At 46.6% G+C, this 19,307-nt stretch overlaps 1 protein-coding gene across 2 annotated transcripts in view; it reads right to left on the reverse strand.

Annotated features, from left to right (window-relative positions):
* The window catches only part of Ptpn1 (protein tyrosine phosphatase non-receptor type 1), a 62,821-nt gene that overhangs the window by 19,797 nt on the left and 23,717 nt on the right, over nucleotides 1–19,307 (reverse strand). Inside the window, exon 2 of one of the 2 annotated variants that reach the window (XM_008835161.3) lies at nucleotides 1,362–1,452. In XM_008835161.3, coding sequence (XP_008833383.1) covers nucleotides 1,362–1,452 — 91 coding nt within the window. The remainder of the gene's footprint in view (nucleotides 1–1,361; nucleotides 1,453–19,307) is intronic. The other variant, XM_029564554.1, reaches the window with a different exon arrangement.

Below are 19,307 nucleotides of genomic sequence, written 5' to 3' on the forward strand. Positions count from 1 at the left end.
TTTTGAGACAGGGTCTCCCTATAGCCCCAGCTGACCTGGAACTTGCTATGTAGACCAGGCTGGCCTCAAACTCAGAGATCCATCCGCCTGCCTCTGCCTCCTGAACACTGGGATTAAAGGTGTGCACCCCCACACCTGGCTTTATTTTTTAAACAAACCCCTCAGACGTACCTCAGTCTAGACTTGCTATGTTGGAAGCAGAGGGTATTGAGGTGCAAGCTGGTCATCCTTTACCTGAGGACCTACAAGTGTACTTCAGATGGCCTGGTGACAAGTGTCCCCACCTTGGCCCATGTTCACTAGGCTTAGTGGCTCATACTCCTCACCTTTTCATACTCCTATGAGGTAAGTATGACTCCCAAGTTACTGATGACCAGACAGACAATTTTCCCAAGGCCACCCAGTTCTAAGTGGCAGAGCTGAGATGCAAAGGGGCAGCAAGCCAAATTCTAGGCCCATCTTTTTTTGTTTCAATATATATTTTTATTGAATTTTTGTGCATTTTATACAATAGATCTTAATCATATTTAGACACCTCCCCTATCTGTACCCCTCCCATAGAATTTCATGCATTCTGTCATGTTAAAGCCAACTCAGTCACGTTTGTGCCCCCAGATGTCCCTATCCAGCATCACTCCCTTAAGGAAGATCAACTCTCCCTTGCCCAGCAGGGATCAGCTGTCTAGGCCCATCTTTATGTCTCCCTAGCAGCCTAAGCAGCCCTGGAGACCTCCGCAGCCAAAATCCTTGTTGAGGGACAGTGTCTATAGTGTCTATAACCTCAAGGGGAGCTGAAGAGGCCTCTGTAGCCAACAGCAGATCCAAGTCCTGAGCCAGTTCTGAGCTTTCTTGCTTTATACACACTCTAACACATTCAGTTATTTACTTTGAAGACACTGGAAGATTGAGAGCCAGTCAGTCAGAAAGCATAGGGGGTCCAAGGCCAATGGACACTGCCAATTGTTAACAAGTCAGAGCTAACATCAGGAAGAACAGGCTCTGCTGGCGCTGGACCTGCACATTTACCTCTGTGTATCACTGTGGTTCATCACCTGATTGGGGGCACTTGGTTCTACTGCTGAATCACCCAAAAAAGGCTGCTCTGAGCCTACTACACTCTATGCCAGGGGAGAAAAATGACTCACCACAACACAGAGCTAAAAAGAAGTACTTTAAACTTTGCTGAATTTTCTAGAAACTGAAGCCTTAGCCTTTCTACAACACTAGAAAGTGAGTCCTTCCTGAGTTTCCAGTGTTTATGACAGGAGACATCAGTCCTAACCTCCACCAAGCCAGGTTATGGGCGCCCTACAGCTGGGCAGTGGACAGCTGGGGAAGCGTGTGTGAGCTGTGGTACTTACAGGGACTGACGTCTCGGTACCTGTTTCGGTTTTTGTTCTTAGGAAGCTTTGCCACTCTGCATGGGAAGTCACTGGCTTCATGTCGAATGTCCTACAAAAAGGATAAAGCACTTTTAGAATATCTGATGAGGGAAAAGCAGATATCAAAGAGCCCTGGGCAGTGTGGGCAGGGTAAAGTGGTCATTCACAGGCATGTACAAGGTCAGAGGAGGAAAACAAGGCATGAGCCCAGGTCTGACTGGGAGGCAGAGACGGAAGGGGGTGCGTCACTCAAGAATGCCCTAGAACAGAGACCGGGGCTGCGCCTGCCTCAACTAGGAACAGTGAGTGGGCAACGGGGAGAACAACAGATGGCTGGAGGACATGGTGGGCAGGCCAGATCTTGAAATGGCAGAATGCCAGGCCTGGGGGTTCCAATTGGAACCTTCTGGAAAGAAACACTCCAACACACCAACCAGCTTCTTTCCTCAGAGGCAAGCAACCCTTCTCTGCCCCTGCAGGCATAGAAGCAGGCTGCCTACAAGACCAACCGCACAGGCCCACTCTGCTCTCCCTTGTGGGAGCCCCACTGTTCCCAGGGAGCAGTCTGGGGCAATCTGCTGCATCAGGAGTGAATGATAAGCCAAGCACACTGGAGGCACTGACTCCACGAACCCACACCTACAAATGGCTAAAACGCCAGACTTCAAGGTTTGCAAACATCACCACAGTGAAAAAGGGAACCAAGGGCTGGAGAGATGGCTCAGCGATGAAGAACACTGGCTGCTCCTGCAAAAGACCTGGGTTCCCAATAGCCACATGGTGGCTAACAATTGTCTATATCTCCAGTTCCAGGGTATCCAAGGCCTTCTGTCCTTTGTGGGCACTGCACGACACAAGTGTACTCACATACCTGTAGGTATAATACTCATACACATAAAAATAAATTTAAAAATTGAAAACAAAAAAGAAAAAGGGGACTGGAGAGGCCTGGTGAGCGAAGCCTGGATATCAGACCCTACAGCAGTCTAGGTGAGTAGGAAGCGGCCTGGCACACCTGCCACCCTGGAAAGAGGGGAGGACTTGCCGCAGGGGTGGGCCAGGTCTCTCTGAGCAAAGCTAGATGCCATTCCATCTGCCTCCCCTCCTCTCTGAGCTGCAATGCCAACTCTCACCTCTGTAGAAATCTGAGGTCAACTTTCTGGGGAAGTAAATCAGGTCTCTGGATGAACTAAACTGGCACAGTGCAAAGTGTGAGTACTCCATTCAAAATGGCCTCGGTGACTTGCACAAATAAGCCCAACCCTAGGGCCTGCCTTCCTTACAGACCTCACAGGGCAGCAGCAGCCTCATTTTCCTTCAGATAGGAGGCTAAGTGCTTCCCAAGGTGATCCCACCAGACAGCAGCAAAGACCAAAGGATGCCAACAGCAGGGTGTAACCCTCAACCTGCTCAGCACTCCATCCCCTGTGAGCCTATGATGATAAGATGTACCCACAAACTGTAAGAGGAAAACAAGACACAAACTGCAAAGACCAGAAAGACTTAAGATATAAATTACTAATATACTCAAAGGATAAGATCACGTATGTACTAATTAGGAACAGGACGCTATCACAAAATAAACAAAAATACCTTTTGTAACATAAAACAAGATAGTAAGAACGAGGAGGTGTGCACACCTTTAATCCCAGCACTCAGGGGTCAGAGGCAGAAGAGCCACTGTGAGACTGAGGCCAGCCTGGTCTACAGATCGAGTTTTAGGCCACGTGGGGATACAGGGAGACCCTGACTCAAAAACCGAACCAAAATAAAACAAAAATGGAATGAGAAGCTCAGCTGAAAAGTGGGAGAGCCCCTTTCCCAAATAAAGCCACACAATGGGTAAATAAGCAAGGCAAAGCCAAAGTACAGGCAAAGCACTAAAGTATTCCAGCAACATCTCGAACCATCAAGCTCATGAAAACAATGGAAACAGACCCATTCTAAGGACCATGCAGCTCTAGAGTCTGTTTAGAGAAGCAGCAGGTCCCTGTGAAAGGGCAGTTGACCAGAACGGTTCACTATACTGCAAGCCAGTGAGCAAGCCTTCAAAAGTCTGAAAAACAGGCTTCCAGCCTAGACTTCAACACCCAACCCATCAGTCAAGTGAAAAGGGCCAAAAAAGCATCCCCCACCGGTGGTGCAGACCCTCTCCCTACACCATACCTGGTAGGGCCACTAACCTCACCATCCCTGTGGGGCCTCACACACCTCACCACCCACACAGGAGGCCTCATACCTCACCACCCATGTAGGATCTCACATCGTCCACGCAGGATCTCACACCATCCACACAGGATCTCATGCCATCCACGCAGGGTCTCACATCACCCTCGCAGGGTCTCACACCATCCACGCAGGATCTCACACTATCCACGCAGGGTCTGACACCTCAACATATGTGCAGGGTCTGACACTTCACCATACATGCAGGATCTGACACCTCACCATACATGCTCTCTTTTTGCCAGAGTGTTTTCCATCTGAGTGAGAAATAAACCAAGAAAGAAGAAACAGGAAGAAAGTAGTCCCCATGAGAATGAAGACAAAGGAAATTTCCACAGAAATTGCGGAGGCTGACAGATTCTTACCAACCCCAACAAGACAGAGCAGTGTCCACAGCTCGCCTTCTTCCCACACTAACTATGCCTTATCAAACCACCCAGGGAAAAGAGACCTGAAATTCAGGCAATGGGATTCCAATTGAGATGCAAAAGAAGCAAGTGTTTAGAGTCTAGACAACAGCCGTGTATGCATGGCAGACCCATAGACTCACATAAGGAACGGAGGCCTTCAGATGGATCTGGAGGATATGGCATGCACAGCAGCCATGAGCAGCAAAGCACGTACAAAGACAAGAAGCACATGGGATTCTGAAGAAAGAGCACAGCAGAGAGTGAACTGATCTTTGTTTTAAATAGTTGTATGGGCAGAAGCAACAATCTGAGCAAACGGGTGAGGTACGAATACACCTGCTTCTTTTCACTCTGCCATGGCTACTAGGTCAAGTTAAATTAGACATCTGACCTCTGTGACCTCATGGAAAACTGTTCTGGGAAGCTGTTAGAAGGTTTGGAAAGAATCAGCACAGGCCCACAGAAAACTCCACAAAGAAGAAAAAAAGGCTATTATTAATAATAAAGGAAAATTCTAGAAACAGAAACAAGGTAGCATGTCATCTGAGACACTGTATAGGCAAATAAAGTAGATGATAAAGAGCGATTAAATGTCTAAATGTATGAATTAGAAGATAATCATGGGCCAGGCAGGGTGGAGCACTTGGGAGGCAGAGGCAGTCTGGTCTATATAAAGAGTTCTAGGCCAGCTAGAACTACACAGTGAGATCTTATCTTTTTTTTTTTTTTTTAAATCAGTTTCCTAAGAAACTGCAACTCAAAGGGTTGTAAACAGTTGTCCATGAGGACGAAAGACTGGGAAACAGTCCAAGACAAGACAGCAAATGGCTAGACTGCTAGATTTTATCGTTGCTGTTTGGTTTTTGAAACAAGTCTCATGCGGCCTAGGTGAACTCAAGGCAATTCTCTGGTCTCAGCCTCCTGAGTATGGGGATTACAGGCATGAGCCACCATAACTGGTTTGTTTTCTAATCTTTAAGCAACTGGGCTGTTTGTGACACTTGCTGTTTGAATCTTTTCTCTGCTAGTTTACCATCTGTCCCTCCTGGTTTTTCTGGTTTTCCTCCCAGCTATGAACTGTACTGTTCTGCCTTTTCTCACATCTTGCAATTCTGTACTGATACTTCTACTGAGTGACTGTGTGGTCACCTCCCTCCTGGCTGGTGTGAACCTGAGGGGATGTTGGGAGCGGAACTCTTTATCCAGGTTTGCAGTTTTACCCTGTAAAATGTGCTATGTTCAGACCAAGGTTCCAGGTGAGCCCGCTGAGAATTTCTGAGCCTTCTGGTGCACTGTCTGGCCATCAGTTGTCTGCTTGGTATGTTCTAGTCATTTCTACTGCCTTGAGTTCCAATGTCTCCTAAACTCAGGGACTGCCAGGGACAAGGCTGGGTGGCCAGAGGGCTCACCTCCTGCCCTTCCTAGACTCCTCAGGTAATTCATATACCATAGAATTAGTCACCAAACAGGAGTTAAGAGTTCAAATTGGCAATGTCTACTCAACAAATACAAAGGGTAAGTATTGTTCTGGATTTTGGGGCTACAAGCAAAGAATGAAAAATGAAAACTCCTTCTTCCCTAGAACTTAGATTCTATAAAGGAAAGAGAAACATATCTGAGGTCCATTAAATTGCAAAATAAATCAGAGAAAGAGCTGAGCAATTGTTTTACTGGAATGGTCACAGAAGACCTCCCAGCAAAATCAAGTGGCAGAGATCTCATGGAGGTGGGGACGAGCCATAGGGATGTCTGAGGGCAACACTGGGGCAGGAGGATGCAGGGAGTGTTATGGAGAGGGAGCTAGGAGTGCAAGTGCTGCTGTGGGAGCACCAGAGGGAGCACGCTGAGCCTACTCGGCATCTCGCTTGTATTCAGTCACAGGGGAGTTGTGGAGGATGACAGAAGCCTTCTCAGCACTGTACTCAGAAGGGATTGCAAGGGGGGCAGGAGACAGCCAGAGGGAGGACACAGCCAGGAAGCTAATGCAGGAATCCAGGAGCAAAGGAGGCAAGGCTGAACCCTTGAACTGTCTGGAAGTACCAGACAGAAGGAGTACTGGGAACATTCCTTTTACTGGAGAACTCCCCTCATGTCCCTGTACTTGAGAAGGAATGGCATACAGGAAATGTATGAATGCTCTGAGGACAGGTGTGTCTATGTCACTTGAAGAAGACAGTGTGCCCTGGGTGAGAGGGCTAGAGGTATAGCTCAGTGGTAGAGGGCCTAACCAGCATGCTCAGGACCCCAGGTTTTTATCACCAGCACCAAAAACTAAAAATTAAAAAAAAAAAAAAAAAAAAAAGAATGATAAGTGCCTAAACAGCTAAAGCTGACTAATATCAGCATGCAGGTTCCGGAACCAAACTACTACAGCACCTACAGACTCGGGTGAATAAGATCTAGAGCTGTGCTGAAGGTAGCTAACTTTCCAAAAGCTACAGAAAAAGCAGATTCTTGGTTGTTGAACATGTTTAACTAGATTTCCACCACTAGCATAAAATATCCCAGGAGATCTTTTATTATGTTCATCAAAGCTCAAATACTTCTAATCTACAAAATATAGGCCCTTAAAACCAATAATGAGGACAGGGAGAGATGGCTCAGTGGGTCATGCTGCCAAACCTAATTGACTCTAGTTGGGATCCTAGAAGCTATCCATGTGGTGGAAGGAGAGAACTTACTCCTGAAAGTGACCCTCCCCATGTCCATCCCACATAAACGACTGTTGAGTAAAGCCAGGAGCCAACAAGGAAATAATAAGCTTGTTAAGAAATAGGTTCCCAGGCAGGCAGATCTCTGTAAGATCAAGGCAGGGATGGTTTACATAATGAATTCCAGGCCAGCTCAGGGTATAAGACCCTGTCTCAAAAAAACAAAACAAAAAATGGGTTCCCAGAAGCGTCCCTGTCAACGACAATGAACTGTCAGTAACCACTCAGGAGAAATGAACAACCATAGCAAGGGCTGGGAAGATAGCTCAGTTGGGAAAGCAGGACCTGAGCTCAACCTTCAGAACCAATGCAAAAACAGTTGGGAGTGGTGATACTAGAAGTAAAATCTGAGGTCTAAGGATCCCACCAATACTGTACAAAGAACAGGTAGACAAATCGAAAGTAACTCAGGAAGGCAGAGTTTACTTTCACAAAAGAGTACATTGCACCGTCAGATCTAGTAAGCGTACAGGACCAGGAGGTTTGATAGGTTTTTATCCCTAAAGCAAGAGTAATGTTTCTTTGACCCACTGGCTGGGGACAGTCAAAACTCAGTCTTTTTCAGTTCTAGTTTAAAAGGAAGAAGAGCTCCACCACCCCAGGCCAAGGGTTCTCGATTGCTTTAGGGTCTTTCCTTAAACAAAAGTCTTGCAGGGTGTTGTGGGATTAAAAGATTAGAATTCTTAGACATAAACCAACTTTTACAGGGTTTGAGAGAAAACACAAATATTTAATATTTCTTATAGTAGCATGGGCTGGTAATCCCAGCTCTGGTGGGGTAGAGACAGAGGATCCCCTGGTCAGCCAGCCTAGTCTATTTGGTGAGTCCCAGGCCAGTGAGCAGCCCTATCTCAAAAGACAAAGTAGAAGGCACTTGAGTTGTCCTCTGGCCTTCACATGCACCTAGGCATATATCCCTCCAGGTGTACTTGCACATACAGGTATGGGCACATACACACATGTGTACCTGCATACACAGGCTTGTCTCCTGCCCCCATGTACCTGCACATATAGGCATGCACCCCACCCACACATGTACCTGCACACAGAGGCATGAACCCCCATGCACCTGCAAACACAGGCACATACACACCCCTACACATGCACCTACACACACATCAACACACATGTACCTATAAACACATGCACCTGCACACATAGGCATATACATACACACATGTACCTGTAAATACAGGCAGGTATACCCCTACACACATGCACCTGCACACACAGGCATGAACACACACATGTGAAAATAGTAACAGGTGGACCCTCTCATCTCTCTTTTCCTTACCCCTCTTCTGCTTGTCTTAACAGCCTACTTGTTCTTCTAAGTGCAAATTTCAGATATGTGAGAAACAAAAACACTGCCTTCCCGCAAGAGACCTCAAACATGGAGTACTCTTTTAGACAGTGAACTTGATGTTAGACTGCTCACACAGGGTTACTTTGATCAAAGTCAGTTAAAATAGGGTCCGGTCTGACATGGGGCGTAGTGATGCACGCCTTTAGTTTCAGCACTCTATAGAGGCAGAGGCAGAAGCAGATGGATCTCTGTGAGTTCAAGACCAGCCTGGTCTACATAGTGAGTTCCAGGTCAGTTGGGGCTACAGGGAGACCCTGTCTCAAAAAGACCAAAAAAAAAAGAAGAAAGAAAGGAAGGAAGGAAGGAAGGAAGGAAGGAAGGAAGGAAGGAAGGAAGGAAGGAAGGAAGGAAAGAAAGAAAGAAAGGATCCCACATCTCAGAGTTCTGAGTATCTGTGATCTGCATTTTCATGAAAAAACAAAAACAAGTTCTTCCAAAGCTGAGATTTAGCTGAGCTAGGAAGACACAGGAACACTGGATCAGGTTAAATCAAGCACCTCCTAAGCTGGAGGAAGGGAGGGAGAGAAGGAGGCAGGAAAGGAAGGAAGGAATGAGGGAGGGAGGGAAGGGAGCAGAAACCATGGAGAGGGTTCCTTTGTCTTCTCAACCCCTGCCCTTTTTGTGTGCTTTGAGAAAGGGTCTCATGCAGCCCAGGCTAACCTTGAACTTCTGATCTGCTGTACCTCCCAGTGCTGGGACTAGAGGAGCACCTACCCCTGGCTGTGGTGTGCAGAGGCTACGAAGCTTCCCACTCTCCCCCACTCCTGGTTAACAGATGAGTTCCAGGTGACACAAGCCCAAAGCTGGTATTAAAGCTCCTAACAGGACATATTAGGACCTAAGTGCCAGTCATGGCGGCAGTGGTCACCCATAATCCCAGCACTCAGGAGGCTGAGGCAGGAAGGCTGCTTGATCTGTCTCAAAAAAGTAAAATAAAACAATTTTTGTATTTAGGAAAGCTCATCGTCTGTCACCATTCAAGTATCTTTCAAGCGCAATTAGAAAGTCCAATTTGGATGACAGGTGGACACCTCTTGGTTTGAGATATCTGTTTCTTTTGGAAAAATCAGGCATATAAGCCAGTCAAACCACACAAAATATCTCCATATTTTACACAGTACTTTGTTAAATGAAATGGCAACACTGGCTTTAACTCCTTCCCTCCAGTCCCACAGCTCAGTGCACATCTGCTCCCAGCTCCAAGGCAGAACACATTACCCATCTAAAAGTATCTGTCACCTTGAACATAGTGAGTTCCAGGTGAGCTGTAAGTATAGGAAAAACCCTGTCCTTAAAAAAAAAAAAAAAAAAAAAAAAAAAAAAAAGTCCTGAATTAGGAGGTAGTCTTTTAGGGAGGGTGAGCGAGGGTAACAAGGAGTGAAAATGACGGAAATAAGTTTTTTTGTCTTTTTGAGACAGGATCCCCCTGTAGTCCCAGCTGTCCTGGAACTCAATTTGTAGACCAGGCTGGCCTTGAACTCAGAGATCTGCCTGCCTCTGCTGGGACTAAATAAAGGCGTATGCTACCACACCCGGCTTGAAATAAACACTTTTTAAAGCAGAAAGTTACTCATGAAGTCCTGGCAGTGAATCTAAAGGAAGGAGACCTCCAACAGCATCTGTCACCTGTGACAACTCCAGGGACTAAGGAGCTCTCTAGCACCTGCCACATCTAGCTCCCCACTCTGCACCCTTCTCCAAAAGACTGTCTCATCCGCTGTGCTGGAGGGTTACCTAGTGCTTGAGAGCAGCCTCTAATCTCAGAAGCGCACAGCAGAGGGAAGCTGAAGGGTGTGCAGTGCCTGAGGTGGGGACCAACCACGGGCCTGGGCATGGAGGAGCAGTCCTGGTAGTGAGCACACGGGGATGGCAGCTGATGTCGAGCTCACCTAAGATGTTAGATGTACACACCTCAAAGGAACAAGTGCTGAGCAGATTTTTAAAATTTCATTTATTTTTTCTTCGGTCTTTTTGAAACAGGGTCTCCCTGTAGCCCCAGCTGGCCTGGAACTCACAGAGATCCACCTGCCTCTGCCTCCCGAGTGCTGGGATTAAAGGCGTGTGCCACCACGCCCAGCTACCAATTTTAATTGTAAATTTCATTATAAATGAGAAGAGAAATTGAGAAAAATTTTGCTAAGCAAAGTATAAGCAAAGAACATATACAGATGTATCCTGAATAGCCTGTTTCCTCCGAGAAGCGGGGCCTGCTGAGGAGAATTGACTGGAGAGCTAGCCAGGAGAGGAGGGGCTTTCCACGCCATCTTGGACAGGAGCCGTGATCGGAGTGAGAATGAATGGCCTGGCATTTACATACCTGGGACGAGACTACAGGTCCAAAGCTAGCGGGCAGTGATCTGGACTGGTGGGCTTGTGGTCTGGAATGGTGGGCTCTGAGTCACAGTGTGGTGCAGAGCTGGGCATCCAGTGTTTGTCTCTTTGTGAGTTACCCCCACTTCCCCAGAATAAATTCACATAAAAATATGTTATATGGTTTGTCTGATAGCACAAGAGACCCCGAGAGAACTCTGACAACAACAGACCATCAGAGGCAAATGTTCTTTCACAATTAAAAACAATGCTTTAATCTCTCTCTCTCTCTCTCTCTCTCTCTCTCTGTATGTTTTATTTTGTTCTCTGAAAGAGGGTCTCGCTCTGTAGACCAGGTTGGTTTCAACCTCACAGAGATCCTCCTGCCTCTCCTTCCAGATTGCTGGCTACCACACCCAGCTTTTTGGGTATCATGTAGCCCAGGCTGGCCTCAGCTATGCAGCTGAGAATGACCTAGAACACCTGATCCTCCTACCTCCCAAGTGCTGGGATGTACGCACCACACCAGGTTTATCAGTGCTAGGGATGGAACCCAAGGTCTTGAGCATGCTAGGCAAACATTCTACTTACTGAGCTACATCCCCAGCTTTGTTTTAGTCTTTATGCACAGAAGTTAATATAATTTACTACAAAAACCTTAAGAAAGGATTTGGGTGGGGGGGTGCAGCTCAATGGCAGATCACCTGCCTGGTATACATAAGGCACTGGGTTTGATTCCCAGTACCACACACACAAAAAGTAAGATATTTTACTATAAGCTACAATGCTTCAATAATAAAGAAAAGTAAAAATTAGTTAATCAGTACCAAGCCTGTTTTGAATTAAAAAAAATTTTTTTTGGTCTTTTTTATTTTTTTTATTTTTATTTTTTGTCTTTTTGAGACAGGGTCTCCCTGTAGCCCTAGCTGTCCTGGAACTTACTATGTAGACCAGGCTGGCCTTCAACTCACAGAGATCCACCTGCCTCTGCCTCCCAAGTGCTGGGATTAAAGGCATGTGCCACCATGCCCGGCCTCAAATTTAAATTTTAAAATGACTGTACTGAATAAATATAGGAGCTATAAGGAAAACCTAACCCGTAAGACTCCTGTGGCACTAACAGGGGAAGGGCAGATGCCAAGAGGTAGGTGGGAGTGGTGAGCCTCCAGTATGCCCCAGGCCAGGGTCAGAAGACGAGGCTGTGGAAAACTACATGGGGAAAATGTTCAAGTTGCTCCGAGAGCCCCCACAAATCAGGGCAAGGGATGTGCAATGCCTCCACTAACCAGGAGGACTCTCTGCTAGGAACAGTGGGGCAATGACACGCTCTGACGAACACCCTCTGCTCTGAACATAAAGTGCCAGTCAATTAAATTTAAAACCACAAAGGCAGTCTAGGCTCAAAACCAGAATGAGAACCAACAAAAATGGAAGCCCAGGCTGCCCACTGAGCTGAGCAGCACACAGGATGCTAAAGCCCTGGAGGACCACAGGCTCCAGCAAAGACAAGCAAGGCAGACAGAACACAAACCCATTAGCCATGAGGCTTGTTACACAGCCTTTGAAGGGCGTTATGGATAGATGTATTTAAGAACAGGGCTAAAAGGACAGAACCAAGGGTGAAAAAGAAGTCAGAAATGGATAGCCACAGAAGTTTCTAAAAAGGCCTCAAGGGAAAGCTGTAACCTCTAGATTGAACAGTCACAGGACCAGGAAGTTCAAAGTGACTGGAAGGCCAGGTGCAGACTGCAGAGGGAAAAAGGCAATCCTGAGGAGAGACTGTGGCCAAGAGGGGCTGGGCACATAAGGGGGGAAGGGGAGGAGATTGAACTTGGGTCCTCTGAAAGAGCAACAAGAACTCTTAACAGCTAAGCCATCTATCTCTGAGCCAGATCTCCAGCCCTACACTAGCACTAAGAAACAGCATTCTGAGCTCAACTATAGCAGGTCATGGGAGCTTTCACTTGTATGATTTATTCAGACAATCATGAGAGAGTCATTAACAGAAGAGAGTCATTAACAGACTCTCTCAAGTGTCCCTGACTTTGAATCTTATTTTACAGCCCTTTATATAAGCATCTTTTTAAATCACTTAAGTTTTCTGTTAAATGTCATGAATCTCACCTTGGGCAGAAATCAATAAGCAGAAAATGAATCACACTTACAGTAATTGATGCCAATGAAACCTATTGGAACCAGTATCTTTTTAAATGTTGAGAACCACAAAACTATTCCCGTAAGAGAAGAGTCTAAAAACAATTGACTTTCGTTTCTGTTTTGCAGCCTCCTGCTTTCTATCAGGCCAGAGGAGGAACTTCAGCCTGAGGCTCTTGGCTCCTAGCTGAGGGACAGTGGGACAGTTGACTAAGGACATCTGTAAGAGCAAGGCCCACAGCTTTCCTGGCAGGAACTGAGCTGCCCATCACATTTCCTCCTTCTGTGGTCAAAGGGAGTGAGGCAGCACAGGACCTGAGAAATCCCTGCTCTGAAATGACAGCTGTCCACACACAAACGAAAGGATGCTGCCAAGCATTTAGGAGTATGAAGGGAAGAAAACCGAATTAAAACGAATGGCTGTGGTTACGATTTTCCTGAGTATTGGAAAGTAGAGAAGGAAGACGCAGATGCACTACCAGCGTTGATCAGATGAGTTTACAGCACACCTTCTAGATGCCATGTACTTTCCTATGTACCACCTGAGTGACTGAGACAGAAAAAGGAACAAAGAGCAGCATATGACCAGCCCTGCAAGGCACTGAACTGACAGGTTTGGGAAGCCACAGAAATCAAACCATAAGGTGGGCAGAGAGGGACCATGCAACACACTCTCCTGTGTGGCTTTCGGAAGAACTCAGTGGACATGGGTGGAAGAAGCAAGATTCAGCTCAATACACAAGTCCCTTCAACTCATCTCGATGCTGCCTGGGCACAGGGCCCGGAATGGGCAGAATCTTCTGTTGTCAGTTGGCCACCCGGCATGGATGAGGAAATGACCTTTTACTGTGAGGTAGAGCACAAAACAGGGTTGGGCGCAGTGCCTCACATGTACTCACTCCTAACTAGGAGGAAGAGGCAAGAGGATGCCAAGTTTGAGGCCAGCCTCAGCTACGGTGAGACAACACACACACACACACACACACACACACACGATGGTATAGGTTAAATTCATTCTCTGCAACCACTTAGCAACCTAAAGATAAAGAACAGGGACATAAAATGCCAAAGAGTTTAAAGACCTACAATAGCTAGCACTGCTGTCCTTGAGATGAACACTTACTTCACCCTTCATCCAGAGGAAGAGAAGAGTAGGCAGGATGGTTCTGGTACAAATATTTTCCCCAAATTTATCTGAATTGTATTAATTCATGTATAATTTGTAGTAAAATAAAAGAAAAAATTTAAAATATTAAACTGTTCCAATTCATGTTCAGTAAGCAGATCATGAAGGGGGGGCGGCTAAGAGATGGCTCAGTGGGTAAGAGCACTTGCTATGCAAGCATGAGGACCTGAGTTCGGATCCCAGCACCCACGGAAAAAGTTGTGAGTGGCTATACATGACCTCAGCATCCTGGAGGGTGGGGGTGGGGCTTGCTGGCTACCAGCCTAGCTCAAGTTGTTACAGACCCTGTCTCAAGGGAATTAGGTGAAGCGTGAAAGAACAGGGCACCCAATGTTCTTACCTGGTCTCCATGTGTACAGGCATAGTGGTTACGAATCACTCACACACACACACACACACACACACACACACACACACAGAGCACATTTTTCCATAGTTATTTCTAACCTCAGTGAACCCAATTTTACTAAGTACCTTTAATTAAAAAGCTACATTCTTTCAGGCATGGTGACCCACACCTTTAATCCCAGCACTAGGGAGGCAGAGGCAGGCAGATTTTTGTGAGTTCAAAGCAAGCTTGGTCTTATAAGAGTTAGCCAAGCTAGCCAGGGCTGTATAGTGAGAAACTGTCTTTAAAAAAAAAAAAAAAAAAAGCTACATTCAGGGGGCCAAAGAGATGGCTCATCAGATAAAAGTAATTGCCATCAAGCCTGATGGCCTGAGTTCAATTCCTGGAACCCACATGGTAGAAGGAAAGCAGGGACTCTCACGGGTTATCCTCTGACCTCCACATTCAGGCCATGGCACACCTGCCCACACATACACACAGAAATAAACAAGTAAATGTAAAAAAATTTCAAGCTACATTCAAACCTCAGTATGGCGCCCAGCCTGGGCTGCACAGTAAGACCCTGCCTCAAACAAAACAGAAACCTGAAAAAAGTTACAGAGCAGTACTCTAAGCTCCTGCATAAACAGCAACACCTCACCATTCAGTACACCTTACCAACTTCTCAACTGGGTTTTAGGTATTCGTAACCCTATGCAGTTACAAACTCAACCCTATGCAGTATGTGAATGACTCTTGGAAAGGTCTGTCCCTCTGTCCCTCTAGCCATCTGCCTTGGGGAACAGCTCCTTATCTTTTGACCCTAGGTCTTTTCAGACTGAAGATGTTAAAACATCCCTTTTCTGTACTATGGGGACAGGCAGGCAGTTTGTAGATGCGTCAAGAGCTGGCAGATGCTATACCCCTCCTTGGCACAACCAAAACTCCAGAGGAACCAACATCCATTCGCATGCTGCCTGGATCCTGGGCCAGTCCTTCCACCACGAATCTCACATTTTCACACAATGGCAACTCGAACCTGACACAAGTCACTATGAGGATGCAGCTCCCACTGCTCTCCCCAGGGATCCCCTAAGTAGCAGTGAGCTGTACTGCTCACTGGAGCAGACTGGAAGCTGCTCGAGTCATGGAGGAGGGTCGCCTCTGGAGCCAAGACCTCAGCAGGTCCTTGCTTTTCACGAGGCCTGCCATGGTCCCTGCCCTCAGTGAGGTTCCTTGAGGAGGAAGACCACTGATGGCCACAAGCACGAAGTGAACAGGAAAAGAACAGAACGACACCAAGGCTGGCTGGGGAAAACAAGAACAATGGAAGTGCTGTTGGGGCCCCCTCTGTTGCAGAGGCCCACGCCGCCCAGCCCTCACACACTGAAGCTGGCATCAGTATGAAACCAACTATAAATTATAGTCTAGCTCCTTTCCCAGTCTGCTCCACCTGTTGCTCAATGCACACAGCCTCAAGGCTGGACACTCCTCTGTGTCTCTCTGGGCCCCTGCCACATGACAGTGCCTACACACACAGCTGCTAGGCTTCTTGTGTCTGCTGTCCAGCCCGTGGTCACACCCAGAGGAGCGGCTGTTGCAGCATTCTCCTGCACAGCCCGGAGCCTGGCCAGCAGGGAGGACTATTAAGGAACACAAGGGGTCTAAAGAGGTCAGAAAGAGCGAGCAGAGAGCTGTGAACCAAAATGCATGAGGGTGACAGGGGCAGCCAGACCCACTGTCAGCGCCACTCCTCCAACCACAGAAGACTCTAGGGTCATGGCAGGGATAGCAATTTCCTGCTCTGATATCTAGGGAGTGGCAGGGTGTGAGGGGTGATTCTCGGAAGACTCCTCCTCTGTCAGGGCTATGGGGCAGAGGCGCCACCTCTGACAGGGCACATTCCTGGAGAAGGACACATTCCATCTGACCAGAACCAGCCTCCTCACAGAGACGAGTGAGTCCCTAGCGGTGACATCAATATATGCAGAGGGAACCCGAGGCAGCCTTGACAGACACCAGCAGGAACTGAGTCAAGACCTCCCAAGCCCTGCAGCCAGCGCTGTTCCTTGGCTCCACAGCTGCACAGCGCTCACCAGGCAGCTCCAGGGTCACTATGAACACACCTGCTACAGGGGCACTGGGCCCAGGCTTGGGTGGCCATATCTTTGGATCTTCCTCCCTGAGGCCAAACTAGAGGTGATGATGGCCCCTTTGATCCTGAACATTCATTTTTTTTTTTTTTTTCCTTTCTGGAGAAAACATACTTAGAACACTAGGATTTACTTCAAAACAAATCAGTGCTAGAGGATGAAGTGTGATGAGATGGCCCTTGAGTTGTAATGACTGACGGTGAGATGCATATTTGGACTTCACTACACGAATTTCTCTGTACACTTGAGGTTGTTTTTTTATCAAGGAGAATCTAAAAAAGACTTTAAATAAGGTAAGGGGGAGCCGAATGTTTAGAATCTCAGTACTTGGGAGGTAGGAGGATCAGGAGTGTATGGACAGCCTCAGCTACCTAGGGACCTAGTTCTAGATCAGCCAGGGTTACATGAGGCCCTATCTCAAAAATAAAATTAAATTAAATTAAAAATTAATTTAAATAAATAAATAAAATAAAAAGTAGGGTGAATAATCCAATCAAATACATTTTTGTGAGGTCACTGCCTAGGTGACCCTGGGAAGGTGAAAGTAGCGGCCGGCGTCGTACCTTTGCAGCAGTGCCCTATGGGACTAGAGCGGCATCTAAAATGTGCTAGGAGGAAGCCCTGCCCAAGGAGAGACTTCTGAAGTACAACAGGCCAAGCAGGATTCAGACCAAAGCGACAAAGTGTGGTGGGAAAGCGGGGTGTGATGGGAGGAGGTGCAAGGCAGGCAGATCTTAGAAAGGCCAAGGTTGTTTTTTAGAATCCCTTCACAAAGGCACAAAAACGGAGTTGGGGCACCCTGAGCTAGAAAATCCATCCTGACCCACCCCTTCCTTCCTAAAGCACACTGGAAACTGTTCCCTTAAAAGTGGGCAGCTGACAAGGAGGGGGTGTCCCATGAAAAAAAGGAGCCAGGGAAAAAACAGCACCCCACAGAAAACAGCAAGCCAGAGATGTCCACAGATGAAAATGACCCAGAAGCAAAAGAAACCAAAAGGAGCTATGGATGAGCACGCTCAATGGAAATGAAAGGAGCAAAGACTGGAAAAGATCTAAACAGAGAAACCAGAAGATGCTAAAAATAAGAGAAGAAACTACTTCCAGAAATGGGGACCAAACCAAGGGAAAGTAAACAAGCCATCTGATGCAATGAAAGAAAAAAGGATTTTTAAAATTAAAAATAAATTAGTTCTTTGTATTACTTTGATACTTTTCCTTAACGTCTAAAGTTATGTGAAAAATGTTTAAATAAAGATCTGAAAAGCTAAGAGCAGGGCTGGAGAGATGGCTCCACGGTTAAGAGCACTGGCTACTCTTGAAGAGGACCTGGGTTTGGTTTCCAGCACCCACATGACAGCTAACAACCATCCCTGACTCCAGTTCAAGGGGATCCAACACCCTCTTTTGACCTCCACAGGCAATGCACAACATGAGTGCACTTACATACATGCAGGCAATACTCATACGCATAAAATAAAAATAATTTTTTTTTCAAAAAGCTGAGAGGAAGTGAAACAGCAGACAACAAGCACAGGTCTGGTGTGGCTGGAGGAGATGCTGAGGAAGAACTGGTGACCAACAGAAACACTGAGGTTGTAAGCGCAAGTCTTTCCTGAAGTTAAAATAATGGAAAAGAATAGAACTACACTTTGCAGGCACACAGTGATTGTGGGGCAGAATGACCCCAAACGGCCAATACCAAGACAGACTTTAATAAATGATTAGACTCTGAGACAAACGGTTTAAAAACATCCTTGGGGCATCTAGGTGAAAAAAGTCAAGTCACTGTATGAGGCTGTCAGATGTACCTGCAAGGCTTCCCACTGACAAGGCAATGGGCTGCCCTGATCCTAGAGGTGCTGCCATATCAGTCGATTTGCCAAGGGAGCGGAACAGATACTACACTTGATCTTAGACAGAAAGCTGAGAAGTGATGACCTATTTAAATTACTCTTGAAGGCTGCGAACTGTTGTGAGCCTGTGTGGTCAACCACAGACACTGTCTCCATAAACCCTTCCTGAGAAATCATACAGAAGGGGCTTTGGCTGACCAGCATGGCCAGGACAGAGAGATGAACTCACAGTAGGAACTATTCTTCACTAGTAAGTCTAAGAGAAGAGGACAGGTCTAAGGAGAACGTGTATGTGTGCGTGTGTGTGTGTACAAATGCCCACAGAAGCCAAAGGTGTTAAGAGTCTCCAGGAACTGGAGTTATAGGCCTGCCAGACATGGTTGCCGGGAATTGAACTCAGGTCCTCTGGAAGAGCAGTACATGCTCCAGTACAGCAGAACGAATTTTTGAAATAATCTTGCTGACTGCTTGTATAGGTATCAACTGAGAATATTTCACGTCAGCTTCTGGAGGAAAGGCAACGGGAAGGAGCTTTCTAGCTAAAGTCAAGATTACTCACCAGTTGTAAGGAAAAAAAAAAAGGAAGAAGAAGAAGGAGGAGGAGGAGGAGGAGGAAGAAGAAAGAGAGAGAGAGAGAGAGAGAGAGAATCTTGTTGTGTAAGCCTGATGATCTGAGTTCAATCCCCAGATCCCACATAAAAGAGGACTAACAACACAAAGTTGTCTTCTGACCTCCCTCCACACATGCACCATAGCGTACATGCGCACCATGGCATGTACATACCTCCACATTCATAACATATACACACAAATTGTAGGAATCATTTTTAAAAAATGAACAGAATCGGGGGCTGGAGAGATGGCTCAGAAGTTAAGAACAATGGTTGTTCTTGCAGAAGACCCCAGTTCGAATCCCAGAACCCACATGGCTGTCCATAACTCCAGTCTCAGGGGATTAGTCTCTTCTGACCTCTTCCAGCATTGCACGACATGGGTGCACTTACCTACATGCAGGCAATACACAAATACACATAAAATATATATATATATATAAAAAAAGGACAGAATCTGGCCTGATGACTTTTAACCTTGCAACCAAAAAGCTACAGAGTCACTGAACCAGAAGTCACTGAACCACAAGCTCTTGAGACCTGGCACCTGACCTTGATTCCTTGGAACTCTAATTTGTTACTTCACCCCAGGATAATGAATGAATGTGCGTGCGCTT

This window comes from Nannospalax galili, unplaced genomic scaffold (assembly GCF_000622305.1).
Source record: "Nannospalax galili isolate Female #2095 unplaced genomic scaffold, S.galili_v1.0 scaffold596, whole genome shotgun sequence".
In the NCBI taxonomy this organism is placed as follows: domain Eukaryota; kingdom Metazoa; phylum Chordata; class Mammalia; order Rodentia; family Spalacidae; genus Nannospalax; species Nannospalax galili.